We start from the raw sequence: 20885 nt of genomic DNA, 5'->3' as shown, positions 1-20885 counted from the left end.
TTGATAACAAATAATAACAATAATTTTAACTTTTATCTTTTATATGACGGGCACCAACTCTCCCAGGGAATAATAAATAGACCTTTAGCCTGTAATAAATAAAATCTAACATTAAACTTGGCTTAGGATCAAACTAAAAAGTATAATTTTTTACGATTTTAATCACACGTGCATGTCTGAATAAACAATCAAAAAATCACATTAAAAATTATTTTAGGAACATGCAACATAAGTTTTTGCAGAAAAAAGTATTTTAAATTCAACTAGTTTAAAAAAATACAAAGATCACATAATTTTCATTGAAATAACAGGTATTCAAGTGATTATCAAAATAAAATTTCATTAAATACATGTCACTTTAAAGATGAGAAATCGAGATTCGACTCTTTGAACGATGAACGACGAAATACCTTGATCAAGGAGACTGTATTGTCAGATGATTATAATCTTCAAATCTTCAATACTTTTTGATAATTAGTCTAAAATGAAACAGTTTTTCCTGGTTGTTGGCGGCTTTCTGTAAATTTCTTGAAAAACCATCAAATTTATTTATATACATAGGAAAGTATAAAAAACGTATAATTGTACAACTTAATATTACAATAATCGTTAATTTTAACATATTTTATATTATACTATTTTTCTACACTTTTTACTTATTCATTCAATAATGAGATTTATTAAAAAAAAACATTTATCCTGTATTCATTTGAATAAAAACATATTTGATGTATGATATATGTTCGAATAGTGAAATAAGAAAGGAATGCAAAGCTGAGATAAGCATTATCGATAAAATTAAGAGGAAAGAACGGTAAAACAAATTTGTGAGGCGAATGTAATTGGAAAAAGGAGCAGAGGAAGACCGAGAAATACTTGGCACGATCAGGTATGCCAAATACTTGAAAGCGATCAGGTCAAGAGTCATATAAGAGGGTATGTATGAGGAGATGCATGAACGTGGAAGAGGCAAAGAATGTTTGCAAAGACAGAGTGGTGTGGCGTTCAATTCTCTCTGCCTACCGGCTTGATGGTTAGTTAGTTAGAATAAAAAAATACTCAAAATTTACAGAAACATTTATTACCAAAAAGCCCGCCAGTGAAAAAAAAATGTCTTTGTTTTAATTACCTAATGTCCAAGTGACTTTGATATCTAGCTACGGCTTATGCAACACCTCTTATCATGACCCTACTCGGGCTTCAACTTTTTAAGTTACATAGCCTATGCCTACTTGTGAGTGGATTTACTCTTTATGTTTAAAGTTATGTATTATAATTTCATGTTATTCATGAGTAAAAATTCTAGGCGAAAACACTCGCTTCAAGAAAATGTCCGCCGGTCAGCTAGTACATAAACAAAAGTATTTGTAATGGCCAAACATTTACAGGTTTGTTAAAAAAAAACGGATATTGGTAGTTATCAGTTAAAAATATTTAAAGTACCTACTCTTTTTGAAAAAAAAATCTTATTTCGTTATTCAAAAGAACACACATTTAAAAAATCAGTTATGTGCCAAACTCATAAATTCGATTGGAAGTCAGTTTCGTTGTAAATTTTATTGAAATCTTTGATAACTGAACATAACTTGTAACTTGTTTGAAATCAAACAACCGCGTTAAGTGGGACATAAATTAAAATGATTTACTCAATGAACTAGGTAAATATTGAAATAAGTTTAATTTGCAGAAGTTTATAATCTGCATATTGATTGAATGCGGGTTAGTGCCAGATTTTTTGTAAAAATAAACCAAGTATAAAATATAATGTCCGATGAAATGGATTGAAACTTGTATATTTGAACATCATGTGAGTAACTTAATTTTTAGTCTAAAAACTACATGTTTTAAAAAAATATATACAAAAATTACATGTTATGTCCGCCTCCGTAGTGTAATGGTCAGCACGCTCGTCTACCATTCTGGAGGTCCCGGGTTCGATTCCTAAGGGGGGTAAAATAAATATAAGTGATTTTTTCACTGTAATATTTATTCAATATTACCATGGACTGGTACCTGAAGCAGAGGGCTGATCACCTTTCCTTCATGTGTAAACGATCAAGATAACACTGCGTTTATATGACACAGTGCCCTATGCACCATTGGGGTGCGGATAAGGGTTTTATCATTATTATTAAAAACTACATATATACGCAATATTTTTTTTTATTATTTTTACTCTCGTTATTTGTTATTCATTCAATTCTAAGTACATATATCTATTTTATTTTATTTATTTACTTAACTTCTTGTATAGAATATATGTATATGGACGGTCAGAATATATGTATATTGTTAAAACGCAATATCTTTCAACCAACCAAATACAGACTAGTGGTAGATACTAGTAAAAATCTGAACCTTACACAACCATTTGAAATGAATGGGCAGATACTGCATGTTTGCTTCATCTTCTTCTCATTCTTCTAACCCTCGTCCACACCCACTGGTGCATAGGACACTACATCAAATCGTTGCAATGTTAAGTTGATCGTTAATTTATGAAGGCTAGGTGATCGGTATTACGCTTCAGGTACCAGTCCAGGGTAATAATAAATAAATATTATAGTGAAAAAAAAAATACTTGATAAACGCAGTTACCATTATGGAGATGGACAAATATGTTTATATAAAAGTGTAAATGAAAAAGAGATAGTTCTTGTATATAAGTACGTAAAAAGAAAGAAAAAAACATAAATTATAATTAATCGCAGTATGAATGAACAAATAATATAATTACAACATTATACAGATATATCAATGAAACTGAAAATTTATGAAAACTGTGAAGGATTTATTTTGATGTTGAAACAACTTTGAGAAACAATAAAGTAGTAAATTAAAGGAGCGACGTAGAAATGGAAAGACATGAAAATAATGAAAAAAAATTAAAGCAAAAAATGCATGATTTGTAAATTTTACAAATCATGCAATTTTTGCTTTAAAATAAAACACATATTTCTAAAAACGGTAATGTGCCCTCGGCACGGAAACCTCAGTGAGGGCACAGTACCGTAATCTGTAATTTATAATTATGTGTATGATGATAATAAATAAATTTAAAAAAAGTAAAATTTAAAAAAATATATGTTTATTATAAGAAAGCGTTTACGCAGCTACATTCACGAAAACATATTGTAAATAGTTTTATGTGAAAAATATTAATGTACGGATGGCGATAAAAATAATAAATTATCTGGAATGATAATCTTGTCAACGGTTGGCTTTCAAATAAAGCAAGAGGTATACTAGAAGCCGTCATAATAAAATATATATCCTATAATATTTTACTTTGAAATGATGGATGTATGTCGCAGACATTTTGGCTTCGTTCTATGTAGATTTGTAGAATTGTATATTTTTCGCTTTCCATACTCTATGCCTCGCTACTCCGCGCCAAGGCGCTCTGCGCAGTCGCAGCACCGCCCCCTACACTAGAGACGAGTTGTCAAGGCATCTCGCTGAGAATCAAACATTTGACGTTTCTCAGTTCACTAATTTCTCGGAAGCGTTCGCTCGCGCGACGCCAACAAGCCCCGGTTTCATCTAAACTACGTCAAAATAATCACAATTCCACCGTTTTACTGAATTAAATGTTCCTTGCAAAATGTTTTCGCACACGATTCCCATCCTATGTAACACCGAGACATTACTAAACCTCGTGACAGTTTAAATTGAGCTGTTTAGGCGGAGCAGTGTTCCTGTCAACGGCGTTTTGTTTACAAAATTCGAATCGTTTGCCGGTCAGAATTTCGTTTTCAACTAGCAAGTACGTTCAGAAATACTAAATTCTACCTTTTTATGTGAAAATTTGGCGTATTGTTACGTTTTGAACAGGTTAGTAGCCCGTGTTAAATAAACCATTATTCGTTTGTGTAATATTTGTCATATAATTACTTTTAAACTTGACTTTCGTGTTTGAACGATAAATAAATAAATGGTGGATAAAAAATTAAACTGGTTTTTATGTTTGGCATTAATTTTCTTTTAACATTTCGTGTTGCTCGTAATTTCCGTGAAGAAGCTGTGCACAGCTCACAGCTGGTGAACTTGAATTAGAACTTTTAACTGTCAAAGAAATTTTAGTTTTTTGAATAACTCCTGTCACGTAAAAGTAACATTATTACTATTATTCCAACTAGTGTAACAAATACAAAACATGAAGGTAATGACTTGTCGTTAAGAAAATTCTAATTTTTTTACATTACATATTGAATATGTAATGAGTCAATATGGGGCACACGGAAAGTTTTGAATAGAGGCTGATTTTCTTTATGGCTGTTTTCATAGGAATATCACAGTAATTTGGCCGTTTAATTATAGCCTTTCCGGAAGAGATCGCGACCTCCATTAAATCAGTCACGGGTTCTGATGTGCACCCATAGATACATCGCTCACTCCTTTCAAGAACGTCATAAATCAAAATACTTGATTTTTCAGGAGAACGTTTTTAAAGTTTAAAAATATAATACAATGTATTCAAAATAAATATCAAGCCACTTATCAAACTTTTTACTATGCAACAGATCTTTTGAGGTAAAACCTGAAGGTTTTTTTTCCATTTGAAAAATATTTAGTTTATTTAAAAAAAAAATTAAAAAATACCTTTTCCTCAAAATGCAAAATCAACACTTTCTGCCCTGTAGCAGGTAAATATTAAGTTACAAATATGCCTCTTTTACTGGGATATAGTACATTTTCTGGGCATTCCGAAAACATGCACAACTAAAATTTGACGATTTTTTATTTATGACGTTCTTGAAAGGAGTGAGCGACATGTGAAATTCTCTAATTTCCCTATATAGTCCCGAAAGGCATAACTAATGCGATATGCCCCATAGTAAATCATGATAATCTTGAAAATTACATTCAAAAGGACATCACCATTCAGGGCTACATGAATTAAAAATACTTGGATAATACCTAATGTTTAAAAGTGAAAAATCATTCCGGACTTCTTTATTATTATTTGTTTGATTGAAAGATATTGTTTCTTAGCGATAAGCCCACCAATGTACATATGATCTCTACGAGAAGTTTAAATAAGGGTAAAAATTAAATTAATATTTTTGTATTTTAAAAGCATTGTAAACTTTATGGTATAATATAACACTCTTCTTATGATTCGTCGTTCACTTTGCGTAACATCAGTTAAAAACTTTACTTCACGACTACAGGTTTCAGAATAACCATTCCCTCACCAGGTCAGTTATAAACCTCAAATACAAAGTATTGTTTTAGGATCACTAATCTGTTATTGGTAGGTTGGAAGATATTGCATCTTTGCAGTAAGCCTGCCAATATACATATACATAGTCTCCACAATGAGTTTTTTTTTTTTAATCAGTAACAATTTTTAACGGTTCTTCTTATCAGTGACTTAACTAAGCTACTTGCATTCACGATGTAAATAACAATCATGAAAATACTTCATTTATCAAATGCAGTGCCATATGCACCATACAGATAAGAGTCAGATTTATGTACTTAGTATGATAAAAATATAAACAATCTCCCTCTCTGTATTTCTCGGATCTTTGAAACAAATAAACAAATACTAGAATTAGAAACAAGCGAGAACTAGGTATGGCAAAAATATACAAAGGTACCTAAAAATATTTTGAGGTAGGTAGGTATTTAAGTTTAAAAATACATCGCAGGAAAAATCACCATTTTCGAAATAATTAAGTCAATTTTAAGCAAACTGATTTTATAATTTTTAAAGGTTTCGTTGTTTCATATCTAACCTAGTAGTAGTTAAATAATTTTCATATAGTGGAGTAGAGTATATTAAGTAATATTATTTATTAAAGGGTTACAACGCAACATTCAACAGAATTCATTCACCGACCGACCACCGTAGAGGTAACACGTCTTTCCACGCCCGATTTTTTTAAAGCATGTATATTGGATTTTTTTTTTGTTTTTTTAGAACATACATAGAAAAAATATTTTTATAAAACTCCTAACATTTTTTATTTTAAATTATGTAAAATTTTCGAAGAAAAACTTATTTTTTCAATGCAAAAACGGTGTCTTAAGAAGAAGAAAAAAACAATTCTGTAAAATGTTACCTGGATTTAGATAAAATTATGTTTCGACTTAACGAATACTGGGCCTTAATTTGGCATTCATTATGGAATAACATAATGATAGATTTTTTCTTAAACGCTCGTATAATGCCACTTTTACAAGTTCATTAATTTATGTAAACACAACTGGTTTCGAGAATATCTGTAGTTCTCAAAACTAGTCGTGTTAACATTAATAAACCCAAAAAATTGGTCTTGTGCAAGCGTTTTACTTTTTTTATATTTATACCTACATTGAGTATTTTTTCTTCTTCTTCTTTCTAGTAATGGCAGAAGACCCTGTAACAGACAGTCTTCTGGAACGAGTCAACCTGCTGTCCGGCAAGCCAGGGGAGAATGCAGAACTTATTCGGTCCATCACTGGGAAGCTACTGGCAAAGGCATCCAGCCAAGGTACTATCACCAAATATTGTGTCTGTATATTTCGTCTTTTGGAGTGACAAGGTCCTACACCGCAACCCAGTCCTTGAGCGAAACGTGAACGTTTCAAAATTTTGTTCAAGGACTGGGCAATTACTCTTCAAGAATAAGCATTACGTTTAATGTAAACAGTCATGATTTATATATAGTAAAATCCAACTGGCGTTATCGGGCCGCAGTAACTCGCTGGGAATCTCTGATTTCGATCGGTTAATGCCTTACTCGCAATAATATAATTCATTTAGCGTCACCTCACGCCCGACTCTTTTTTAAAAACATTAATTATATTTTTTTTGTGTTTTTTACAACATAAATTAAAAAAATATTTTAATTTTGTATTTCTTTACCTTTCAATAACTCTTTTCTTATGAAAACTATTAGGTTGATGCATAAGTAACGTCGTATTTTTTCATAAAAACAAAAATATTTTTTTTCGCATAATCTTTACTTATTTAGTTAATTACATATTTTCAATTATTTTAATGACTTTCTTCCATTTTTCTGTCAACTTTTTAATCCCATTTGAATATAAATATCGTCAATGCGATGTCCCTGGTATTTTGACGGGGATCAGCTTCAAGTATGGCTTTCAGTACGCCATCATCAGTGGTTGAAGGGTGTACCGATCTTTCTTCATCAGCTGTTGATAATTTCCAGATCTGAATTTAGCAAACCATCGTTGACTGCTTCGAACATCGATAGCACCTCTGCCGCACATATCACGTATGTTTTTGATTACCTCAGTTGCATTGTGGCCTTTATCGAATTCAAAAACTAAAAGTGTCGAATATGCACTCTTTTCTCTGACATTTAAAAAAATTACAATGCGTATTACAAAATATAGCGCAACCGCTAACGGTAAACGAAATAAAATATTAGAAAAAAACCTTCTTTTATATGATACGAAAACAACATTAATATTCCACAGATAACGTAAAAATACGACATTACTTATGCATCAACCTAGTATACTCGTATATTTATTTCGGTTTTTTTTAGTACAAAAACGATATTTTAATCAGAAAATTTAATCACGTCAAATGTTACCTTGGTGTAAAAAAATTAAGTTGCGGTTTATCGTATAATGGACCTTACGAATGCCTGAGACTGCTGTAACAAGCTCCGACGTAAACCGCTAAGGATTACCTGAAAAAAGTATTAAGTTAACCTTGGGTCTTATCGAAAGCTCACAATTATTTTTATTTAAAAAATAACGTCTTAAACTGAAATCAGTTTCATACATTCTCTAGTGTTACCATGAAGTTATTTTGTGCATATTTTTATGTCTTTTAATGTTACTTTCGTAGTTTCATCATTAATCATTACGCTTTGCGTGTTTAAATTGACTTATCATGTTGTAGTAAGCTTCTTAAGCCTCGAGGGCTACATTATTTGCGTAAAGTCTTCAACGTGGGCTAAGCTTGTAAGCACTTATATAAGAGTCTTCGCCCAGCCCTTATTCGCACCCCTAATGGTGCATAGGGCACTGCATCATATAAACGCAGTGTTATCTTGATCGTTAACACACGAAGGAAAGGTGATCAGCCCCGCATTTCAGGTACCACTCCAGGGTAATATTAAATAAATATTAAAGTGTAAAAATCACTTATATTTATTTGACCCGCCCCCTGAGATTCGAACCCGGGACCTCCAATACGGTAGTCCAGCGTGCTGACCATTACACTGCGGAGGCGGACAGATATAATAGTCTAGGGAGGGAAATGAAGTGTAATAAGACTTTAAAAGACCCCTAATTATATAATACATAATATCTATAGGCAGTGGGGAGCAAAGAGTTTTCAATTAGTGTAGGCAGCAGGAAAAACAGTTTATTGATAAATAAATTAAAATTATAATGCTACAGACCACCACTTTCATTCGAGTCCTAAAACTGTGATAAAGCGTATTTTTTCGCTGACAGATAAATGAATAAGTGCGTATTTATTTTTAGTTATGACTTAATTGCATATTTCGTAGTTGTATAGGAGAAAGTGACCAACTACCAATACGTAAAATGTTGAGGGCCATTTAAGTCACTTTTGCTTGGCAAGAAAATAAACATGAATGTAGTTAGTCATTTTTAACAAATCAATATATTATACTTCCAAGTTTAAAATCCTTTGGGATTTTTTTCAGGGCAATATTAAGCTAGTAAGATATCAAAAAGTCAATGATCACGTTTTTGTAAAAAATGCACTTGATCACTTTCTCCAGTGTGACTACGATATCCTTAATTATCATGGTTTTACATATTTTTTATACCACAGTAGAGTAAGCACTACTAATGTGTCTATATGGAATTCACGCCGCTGTTTATGGAAGGCATGAAAGGTTTCAGGAGACCGTGAAAATGTTTTTTCTGAATTTCATTTAATTGCATTATTTTTTTGATGCTTAATTAAAACAATATATACAACGACCTATTTTGGTCACCTACTTATTTTTAGCCTCGCTAAAATTCTTTCTCTAGACCCGTTTTGGCTTAACGGTTTGTTAAGAAATGCAAAAAAAGGACGAAGAAACATAATAAGGGGCATTAAACACAATGTAAGGTTTTGAACTAAGCGCTTTATTGGTATAATGCATATTTTAGTGTAGTTTATAGATTAAATGAAAAGTTTATTATTAGTTTTAAGTAGAAAATTATCAATGGTTCATTGTAAGGCTTCAAATTATTCTTTCAACCCCTTCTTCACAAAGAGTTCTTTTTGATATGTTTTCTTTTTATTCTATTTTGTCCTTCAAATATTTACCGAGCCTTTTTTTTTCACCATTATACTGTGCCAAATTTTAGTTTTGTAATAGAACATCCCTTTTGCTATGGCCAATTTATTTCAAAATTGTATTAGTTCGACAATGAGGTGTCGACTTATCGTTCATAGAAGATTGCTCATTTAACCCTCTTATATTTTGTCATGTGTTTTTTAATGCAGTAGAAGAAAAAAACATCGTAAGAGCCCGATTTTAATACAAAAATATGAAGAAGAAAAACTAGGTAATTCTGGCGTAAAAAATAGTAGATTTCCCGTGTAGCTGTTGTAAAAATCTTTAAAATAACACCCCTTAACCTGTACATACATAGGTACTATTGATTAAAAAAAAACAATTAAAGTACATAATTTTCATTCAAGTAGGTGACTCTGAAATATTATTTTTTGACATCTCATCAAAGATGAAGAAGAATATGAAAGTCTGGGCATTTACGGGGCTGACGACCGTTAAAGGCTGGTTTAAGTGATCACTTTACACACGTGTAACATTCACCAATTCTACCCATTATTGACAACCACACTTCTCAAACTCTTGGAAGTTCTATAAATATAAACCAATTTTTGAAACATTATTCTTGAATCACTAGAACTTCACTAGTGACATCTATCAGTGAGATGAAAATAATTTGAAAATAACTCCTGTAATTGGAGATAATCCAGATTTTGTGAACAAGTATTTGGACACACTCAAAATGTTGTACTCTAAAATAACTCATTTTTCCAGTTGCATGCACGAAATATTTTAGTTTCGCTGTTTTCCCTGCCTCTGTAGTGTAATGATCAGCACGCTCGGCTACCGTTCTGGAGGTCCCGGGTTCGATTCCCAGGGGGGGTAAAAATAAATATAAGCGATTTTTTCACAGTAATATTTTTTCAATATTACCACGGACTTGTACCTGAAGCGGAGGGCTGATCACCTTTCCTTCATGTGTAAAACGATCGTGATAACACTGCGTTTATAAGACACAGTGCCCTATGCACCATTGGGGTGCGGATAAGGGTTTTATTATTATTATTATTATTGTTTTCCCTGCAGTCAATTTATTTCGACTTTGAAAGACTTTTGCATGTATGAAACACTCGAGAATATACATTATCTATTGTTTCATGTAAAAATACATGCGACCCTGAATATTTATATTAGATCGATTCGGTTGCATGTGAACGGTACGTGCACCTAGTACACCAATATCTTCACACGTGAACAATATCTAGTACAATTCTCACTTTGGTTTCAAATCCCATAAATTTATAATATGTCAAAACCCATTGTACATATCGCTCACTCCTTTCAAGAACGTCATAAATCAAAAATCGTCAATTTTCAGTTGTGCATATTTTTGGAATGCCCAGAAAATGTACTATATCCCAGCAAAAGAGGCAATTTTTTAACTTAATATTTACCCGTTACAGGGCAAAAAGTGTTGTTTTTGCATTTTGAATAAAAGGTATTGTTTAATTATCTTTTTAAATATACTTACTTAACATTTTTCAAATAGTGGAAAAATCTTCAGGTTTAACCTAAAAAGATCTGTTGCACAGTAAAAAGGTCAGTAAGTGGCTTGATATGTATTTTTAATACATTGTATTATATTTTTAAACTTTAAAAACGTTCTCCTGAAAAATCAAGTTTTTTGATTTATGACGTTCTTGAAAGGAGTGAGCGATATCGCTCACTCCTTTCAAGAAAGTCATAAATCAAAAAACTTGATTTTTCAGGAGAACGTTTTTAAAGTTTAAAAATATAATACAATGTATTAAAATTAAATATAAAGCCACTTATTGAACTTTTAACTGTGCAACAGATCTATTTAGATAAAACCTGAAGGTTTTTTCTCCATTTGAAAAATATTTAGTATATTTTAAAAAAATAATTAAACGATACATTTTCTTCAAAATGCAAAAACAACACTTTCTGCCCTTTAGCAAGTAAATATTAAGTTAAAAATATGCCGCTTTTGCTAGGATTTTGTACATTTTCTGGGCATTCCGAAAACATGCACAACTGAAAATTGACGATTTTTGATTTATGACGTTCTTGAAAGGAGTGAGCGATATTGCATTTTGTATTATATTTCACGAGATGAAATGGAAATACTTAAGCTAACATTTAACAGTATTTTATTGTTTATATTATTTATTGATTCGGCATTAACTTTGTTGATATATTTTTTTTTTTAAAAGCACTCTTATAATACCATTATTAAATTTAAATACTATAGTTTAATGATCAAGATAACACTGCATCAATACTATGCAGTGCCCTATGCACCATTGTGTGCAGATGAGGGTTAGAAAAGAATATAAATAATCTAACTAACCATTACGCCGCTTCTCCGCATGGGTAGGCAAAGAAAATAGTACGCCTCAGAAATCTGTCTTTACAAACAATCGCCTCTTCCACATTCATGCATAAATAAATGAAGTAACATGATAAGTATTACGTATCATACTATCTTAATGACAATTTTCTTCAATATTTTTAGTTACATGAATTATGCAAATGTAAACATAATCTAATTTAAATTTTCTAATAAATTTAGCAAATTATCGAGCTGTATTGTGGAACTTGACCTAATTTCAATTTGTTAAGAGCTGAATTATTAAGACAACATTTCACAATACACCTAGGGGATGATCGCGTGCTATTAAGTGTCATATTGCCTTGGAGGGAGTTCGCGTGCTTCCCCCGTCCCACCCGGTTATAATACCCTAACTTTACAACCAATAATTCCCCTTCCGGTATCCACGGACAGTACGCATACTATTTTTTGCCTGTTTTATCATAAGTATATATTGGCATATTGGTTTATTGAAATCCAAAAATAGCAACAACAAAAAATGTAAATTATATAGTAAACTGATTTTCATTTTCAACGTTCGAATAATTTATACAAATGTGTTTTTAATAGTTTATATAAGAATTTATTAATAGTGTAATGATAATGAGAGACAAAAAAAATGTTTTATTTTGTTGAGTACAACATTTTCAACTTGTTCCCAACATAGGGTTTTCTCCACTCAGGAGTTATTTTTACATTTTGGCATTTTAACATAGATGAAGAGGAATATAGATGTCTGGTTATTTACTGGGCTTATGATCTGTCATAGGGTGGTTAAGTGATCACTTTACACACTTGCAACATGCACCATTCTACCCATGATTGACAACCAAACTGGTCAAATTTTCAGTTGAGTAATTTGTGAATAATAATAATAATTTGGATAATTTGTATAGCGACATTTTCGTAAAATAATATTTCAAGGGCGCTTATAAACACATGGATAATAATAATAATAATAATAATAATAGGATGATGATGATAATGATATGCAAAAAATAAAAATAAATGCGTCGTCAATCGGTCTCGGGCCGTCGAGTCTGGAGCGGGGAAAAGATGTGCCGACAAATTAAAACGCCTTCCTCTTGATCCCATGGGCTGGAGAATGGCCAAGGTGTTGGGCAGGACGCCTTCCTGAGCGATGGTCGTCACGCTGGAGGGCAGCTTGTTGAACTCCTCGTCATTGTGGATGGCCAACTTCCAACTTCCAGACTAAGTATATAAAGTTTACTCAAATTTAACATCACATACATCCGTAGGAATAATTCGGTGTTTAAATTGTTCAAACCTAAATACGATTATTTCTTCTTACCCTAATCCGCACCTAATGATGCATAGGGCACTGCATCGTATAGAAACAGTGTCATCTTGATCGTTAAATACACGACGAAAAGGTGATCAGCCTCCTATTAAATAAATATTAGACTGAAAATAATAATAGGACTGACTGATAATAGGAATATTTAAAAATAAAAAATCTAAGATATTTTTTTAATATATATTTTTTATGAAGTAATTTGGTTATATATTTTCATGGGAAATAAACTCTTACCTGTAAATGTAGTTAGGTACTTAATATTATATAATATTAAAATAAAATTAAGGCAATGCAAAATCTATTTGCAGATTGCTTTATTGTCTTTAAAGAAAATGTTTGTTTTACCAAATATATTATTATATCTGATTAAATTGTAAGCTATGTGTAAACATGTTATAATTAATTTTTCAATATAAGTTTTCATCAAATTTGTTTCTTTATTGTAGACACAAATAAATAAAAGAGTATGATGTGATTATTTAGAAATCTTTTGTTATATTTCACGTAAATCTAGACAGTTCAGAAAGTTTATTGTGTGGAAAAACGAACATAACAAAAGTTATTTCGGTGTTTTTATTACTTCTTGCATCGAATTAATTTCATTGTCCTATTTTCTCATTCTTAGGTACGAATTATCTGCAATGCAGGATCGTCTGTTTGAATGCATTTCAACAAAATTGTACCGCTGTGGCTTATGACTGTTGGTAATATTTTAGAGATAATATGCATACCATCCGAAATGCGGCTGTCGATCGTTAACCCTTTGGTTACCCGGACTTTTGGGGTTACTTTGTCAGAAAACTCACGTTTTTAACATAAATAATTCGTTTTATGTATTGATTAGGCATTAACGTTGTGGAATGACACGTTGATTATTTTTAACTTAATACATGTATAATACCACTTTATTTCATTACACACGACTAGTTCCGAAAACTACAAACGTTTTCATTTACACGTGAAAAGTAAAGCAATCGAGTAAAAAAATATTAAGGTATATTTAAAGGTTGGTAGGGTAATGAATAGAGGGGGGGTTTAGGAACGAGACTTTTTGGAAAAGGAAACATAGACGATAATAATAAAAACGTATTTTAGAAGAGCGTACTAACGTATGAATTAACGTTTTATAAGAATTTAATTTAATTTATTGTGTGTTATTAAATAAAACTCATAAGGTATTACACAAGTGTAATTTTTTTTTAAATAATTAATTCAAATATAAAAAGTGTTTACAACATTTTGAGTGTGTCCAAATACTTGTTCACAAAATCTGGATTATCTCCAATTACAGGAGTTATTTTCATATTGATCACTTAAACCAGCCTATGACGGTCGTAAGCCCCGTAAATGCCCAGACTTCCATATTCTTCTTCATCTTTGATGAGATATCAAAAAATAATATAAAAAGTGTTTGATAATTTTTAAACACTCTGTGCCATTGTTTTATCTGTGGCGCGACGTAAATATCTCTCGGATTTTATTGAACTAAATGTATGCAACGTTATAAAAAAATACTAAATGACTAACAAGTAAATGCTGCTTACTTAATACCCACCTCCTTTTTACGCCGTACGCATAACACTGAAGATCAAACGACCCCGACATCTGATTTTGAAAGGAATATAGTTGGCGTTTGAGTCATTAACAAATTTACTTATTAAAAAAACAATAGTCATGCAATAAATGTATTGTATTTGTATCAATTTATTGCATATTGTTTATCAACATAAAAATGTATCTTTTTTAATAATATCACAGCTTTACACAACTTACTTTTCGCGGAAACGGAATTGGTTTCATGTGCTTTGTTTTTCTCGTTTCTCCTTAAGTGTTTTTGTAATATTACAACTAATTGTAAGATGTAAATGATCAATAATTCTAAATTTAAGATGTATGGCTTATTGAAAGAAAAAACATAATATGAAAAAATAAAAAAATGCACATCCTGAAGGAAAGCCTAACATACTGTCCAAAATATATCCGACACTTTTATAAATCATGACGTCAGATCCGACGGATCCGGTAATTCTCGCTAGACTACCGAAAGCCGATGTATCGTATTTTGGTTACTAAAAGGTTAAGCCGTTATGTGATTGCACACGAACGTTTCCCTAATAGTGCTTGACTCAAATGGCCAATCCCCGGAATATTCCAAATTCAGGGGGGAAACGTTATTTATGTTTATAACTTTCTTTGGGAAACCCGTCGCGTTGTCAGATAACTCGACCATATTTCTCGAACGTATCGCGTGATGATTTTACAGGTTTACACTTTAATAGAAATTACATATAGTCGTATTGTTAATAGTCGTATCTTCATCTTTATCGTTGTTATATTCTGTTTAATGACCTTCTTTTATCAATCTAATAAATCAAAGAAAGTTTGATTTTGTTTTTAATTGTACAACTTTACGGTTTCCCTGCAAAGTATGTGGACAAGTTTATATTACTTACGTTTAAACTTTTTGATTACTTCGTTCGTTTGGCGACAATGGTACATCATATCACCGCAGTGTTATTGTTATTTATTATGCGGATATTGCGACGGTTGAAAATAGTCATGATTTCATTATTTTTCATTTCTTTTGAATTTTATGGTTTCATTACAGACGAATTTGTGGCAAATCGATGCATGAGAAATAGTGACGTGCACAGAGAATTGATTAGGGTAGGTAGTAATGAAAGCTAGGTACTACTTACTAGGGCAGACAGTAGAGGTAGGTAGTAAGGTAAGCTAGTACTACTTAGTAAGATAGGGTATATACTGATTGCGTTTTTATATGTCACGCGGGTAAGTTAGGTTAGGCACTGCTTTTATGCCTATATGGAAGGCACGCCCCTGACGATAGATGTTCGAATGGTGAAATGATTAAAGAATGTAAGGCTGAGATAAGCATCATCGATAAAATTTAAAAAAAGTGTTTCGATATGGTTTGGGCATGTGGAACGAATGAGTGAGGAAAGAACAATAAAACAAATTTTTGAGGCGAATGTAGTTGGGAAAAGAAGCAGAAGAAGACCGAGGAAATCTTGGCATGATCAGGTGTGTCAAATACTTCAAAGCGATTACATCAGGAGTCGAAATAATCGACATGTTAATCGAAATAACATGAATGTAGAATAGGCGAAAAATGTTTGCAAAGGCGGAGTGGTGTGGCGCTCTATTCTCTCTGCCTACCCCTGCGGGAAAGTGGCGTGACGGTTAGCTAATTTTATCACTCATTATGTCTTTGTTCGTTTTTGGATACCCTTTAGTTAATTTGGTCCTCGCGCCGGTAATGGGTCTCCTTATCAAATTAATTCGGTCAAGATATCTTGGCACGGTGTCCCGAGACATGTGGGTCATTGCTACGGTCACTCGGTGACCAGAGAGTATGAACTCGAGGAATCTACAGTCTGCTGGTTGGGATTCCTTGCCTACCGCAGAGTCACGGTCAAAAACAGTACAGTATCGGTACGTTTATTTTCCTAAGGCGCCCTTATAATCTTACACATTTATGTACTTCCATCAGACCACGTCATGACCTTAAATCAAACTTTTTTATAATAATTTTCGTGCAGTATCTTGATTAATATTTTATAATTTATAGACACGGTATATTTTTTTGTGCAGACGGTACAAAAAGGAACTAAAGCCACCATCAATGCATAAATAATGTGTGCCGGACTATACTTCTAAATACACCTTATTTTGCGATATGAAAGATTTGCGCATTTTAATTCATATTTTTCATGTATAGCCCTCGATTTTTGAATATTTCACTGATTTAAAACCTCTTAGTCATTTTTAAGAAATCTGTTGCATAATCAATAAATACGTAGTAAATACTCAGTTAAATATGTATGCCCCAAATATATATATTTTTTAAATATGTACACTCAAAATAGTTTTAAATTATGTAAAATATACATTTTTAAACTATGTTTTTATTTTATACGAGCTGTACCCGTCAACATGTTGCTGTGGCGCAATCTATGCAAATAAAAAAAAGAGAATTTATAAATTTTTTAACATGTTTGATTTCGCAATGCTTGTGGATATACAAAAAGCACGCTGTCCGCCATGAGCAATGATTAGCTCTGTGTGCATTGCTATAACTTTCAACCGATAGCGCCGCCATTGCGATAAGGAAACATTTTTTAAAAGCACGTGTGTATAAAATCAGGCGTGTATTCAAATGAAACAAAATTTTAAAGCAATCAGTGAATAACTTTGGGAGTTTTAAAATTTTGAACAAAGGAATGTTTTTTTATTTATAAAGATTTTTCTAGTTTCGTACATTTTTCAGGAAACAATTATGTACGAAAGGAACCATTTGTACTTATCGAATATAATAAATGAACTGTATTTCTTTTCTAATGTTTTTCGACGACCACCGGTTTGGCTCTGTTAAGATTTTTCGCCCGAAGGCCCTTGACCTTTCCGGCCCTGAATAGCTTCTTAGCTAGTAATGTTCTCTTACTATTAAGTACATACTATTACATCGATCGATACCGATTCACATTTCAGACATGCCCACACTTTATAATTTTTAACCAAAACGTGATCCATTTTTTTATTAACTTTACCTATGTTTTTTTGTTCAAACATACCTACTGTGTTATGTGTTTTATTACTTTTTAAATCCAATTCTCTTAAAGATGGTTGAAAAGCATGTTTTTGATAATATAATGATTCGTATGATTTTTGTAACTAAGATTTTTAATAGATTTAATGTTCCTGTACATTCTTTTCTCAATATTTTCTCTTTAGAAATTACAGAATCTTAAAATTAGGCTCGATCAAAAATCGTCACCCAGATTCGCTTTGACATATTTTCACTTTAAAAGCTTGTTTTTTTTAGCAATCCGATGAAAACTAAGATAGATGTTTTCTTTTCTGGAAAAAAGTGATGATTTGAATACAAAAAAAACACATGTATAAAACCACTTTTGAGTTTATCAATGTCCACACGACAATTTTTGAGATTTTTCAAAAGTTTATAATGTCACACGTTGATGAGAACATCTGTAATGGTATTTTACAAGTGTTTTAGTTTTTTTAAACATTCATTTTTATTTGCTACCAAAAAGTTGTATGCATTAACATCGTAAGTTGTAACTTTGTATGCGCACGAATAAAAGACGTCACGTCAAAAAGTTAGCTTTTTAGTCAAAACAATTTTGGATAATTTATATACCGGCATTTTTGCAAGATATTACGGTTATATGGTTTCATCGCCCCATTAAATTATTGCGTTATAAAATACGCGATAACATGTTTTTGTGGCCACGTATCATCACGTTATAACGGAAAAATTTCCGATTATAAAATTCATCGCTAATCCAAACACTGCATTCACGGTCGATCAAACGCGCTAATTTGCCTTTCATACTCGCCCATCGCGATATAGGGAACAGCTGTTGGGGATATATTAATTATTGTTTGTATTTCATGCCGTAGCGAAATAAATCATTTTATACTTGTATTAAAGGAAATGTAGGCTATAAGAAGTTGGCAGAAGGTGAGGGAAGATTCTCTGGTCGTTAGATCGTGTCCCCTTCTCGATCCTACGGTTATTCAATTCAAAATAACTATGACGTGCACACGCTGATGAAACTGATTAAATCTCGGAAAAATAATTCCGCAAAAATAACAATAATTTAGTCTCAACACACGGTCTTGATTTACGATTCGGAAAGCGAACGCTCTTCAATTTAAAATGTTTACATTACAACACCAAAGATGTTGTGTTTTATTTATAATACTCTATAAGTACCTAGTTTTGAACTTTTGTTTTTTTTTACTAAGAAACTCGGGTTAATGACATGTTTTAGCACTATTTCAATTTTTGTATTTTAAGGAGTTAGAAAAGAAATTCATTATGTTGCTGTTTTTTTCTCGTTTTGGAAAGTTTTTTTTTTTTTACCAAAAGTTGGTCATCCACCAACATAAATAAACCCTTTCAGGATCACTTTCAGGGTAGAATGTAACGCATATTGTTTTATTGTTTGAGAAAATCTCTTAGAAATAATAAAATCATTTTAAAACATTAATCCAAAAAAAAATTAAATAATGTTTTTTTTAATAGTTTAGTGAAATCATTTAGTGAAATCTGAAATCTTTTAACCACCAATATAATAATAATAATAATATTTAGCTTGTTTTGTTGTGCCATTTTTACAAAATATCGTCACAAGGGCATTGAACATTTAAAATTCAATATATCTTATTTACTATGTACTATATACAAACTCTATTTTGATATTTACACTCCCAGATCTAAATCTGATACAAATTATATGTATGATCCACAATGAAAAAAAAAACAGAATATAATCAGAAAACATACACACACAAACATTATATATATATATATATATATATATATATATATATATATATATATATATATATATATATATATATATATACATATATATATTCTCTTTCTGAAGCTGCATCTTCTAGTATATTCAAAAATGTCGAAAAAACTTCTAGTATATTCCGAAAGACGAGGAGAGTCTAAAAATAATTAAATTAACTCAGGGAACTATTCTCCGCTATAACTTATTGAATTTTATCCAACAATGATGTGCATAGTTAAAATATGCTAGTTATTATGTATTTATAAAGATAATTAGTTTACTATTTTTTAGGTATATAATGAATATATTTTACATGCGATTATTACCATATTTTCTCGATCAGTCCATATATTTTTCTGGTAATTTTTATAAACCTTTTTTTGTAAAGCTGTATCACACGCTTATACTATAATCAGCCTGATACTAATAGCTTCATTGTCACTGACACTTACGGAGAGTGTTTGTTGATATTTTCAGTAGCGTGTTTCAACGCTAGTCGACGTCAAACGCGTCGTTCATCTGGCGCCCGGCCAAGTTTTCAGGTTTCAGAAAACATCTCGCGCCCATCTGACGAGCGATTGCTTTCCACCGGTGATAGAAAACCATTACTTTGCCGATATCGGCCGATAACACCTATCGACGCCGGCGTTAAAGAGACGTGTCTGAAATAATTAATTAATATTATATTTAGACGGTCGTGATGTAAGTTTTCTCAGACATTATGACTGGAACATATAAATTTTCGTTAACGTTTCATATCTGAGTTTAATGGCGGGTTTTATGAATAGAACTGACTCCGATCGTGTCGTTGCTCCTCCGAATTTGTGACGGTCGTATTCGTATTATTTTTGCTGTTTTCTTGATTTTCTCTTTTGATGCTACTTTAAAATCGTTTTCATACTCATTATGTGATTAATCCTACGAGTACTTTGCCATTTTGTGTAAAGTTATCTTAATTAATAGTTATTTATAATAGTAAATAAATTTTCTTGTGTTTCTGAAAATCATTGACATCTGTATCTTATATAACATCTTCTTCATCTTCAAACCCCTTATCCGCACCCCAATGGTGCATAGGGCACTGTATCATATAAACGCAGTGTTATCTTGATCGTTAACTCATGAAGGAAAGGTGATCAGCCCTGCGCCTCAGGTACCAGTCCAGGGTAATATTGAACAAATATTACAGTGAAAAAATCACTTTTATTTATTTGACCCCCTCCTCTGGGAATCGAACCCGGGACCTCCAGAACGGTAGCCGAGCGTGCTCACCATTACACTACTGAGGCGGACAATGTATCTTATATAAACAAATTGTTTTATCTTCTAAAATAATTTACAGTGATTTGTTAAAAAAAAACTAAAGTATAAGATATCGATCCATTACAATAAGTCTAACGTAATATCATACTATTAGCTAGTACGTTTTCCTACTTTTTTTTCCTAGTATTGTAATAAGTAATATATTGTAAACAAATGCACGTTCTAAAGGTCCCATTTTTACGTTTTCATGTACGGGGCGTTCTCACTTAAACAAATCTACATTTTGCTTCCGTACAACGCTATGCCCCAGATGAAAGGTTGAATAGGTACTTTAA

General features: G+C 31.8%; 1 protein-coding gene across 3 annotated transcripts in view; it reads left to right on the top strand.

The window, feature by feature from the left end:
* Nucleotides 1–1526: 1526 nt before the first annotated feature.
* LOC148313953 (cytosolic carboxypeptidase 1-like) overlaps nucleotides 1527–20885 on the top strand; it is a 134422-nt gene continuing 115063 nt past the window's right edge. Inside the window, exons 1-2 of one of the 3 annotated variants that reach the window (XM_088277466.1) lie at nucleotides 1527–1658; nucleotides 6354–6482. In XM_088277466.1, the coding sequence (XP_088133592.1) occupies nucleotides 6356–6482 (127 nt within the window). In that variant the 5' untranslated portion in view covers nucleotides 1527–1658; nucleotides 6354–6355. The other 2 variants (XM_088277474.1, XM_088277483.1) reach the window with 2 other exon arrangements.

Source organism: Brachycentrus maculatus, unplaced genomic scaffold (genome assembly GCF_059751285.1).
Source record: "Brachycentrus maculatus isolate JH-2025_06_01 unplaced genomic scaffold, ASM5975128v1 h1tg000004l, whole genome shotgun sequence".
Lineage (NCBI taxonomy): Eukaryota > Metazoa > Arthropoda > Insecta > Trichoptera > Brachycentridae > Brachycentrus > Brachycentrus maculatus.
The sequence above is the reverse complement of the archived record's forward strand: the minus strand, read 5'-3'. Positions and strand labels throughout refer to the sequence as shown.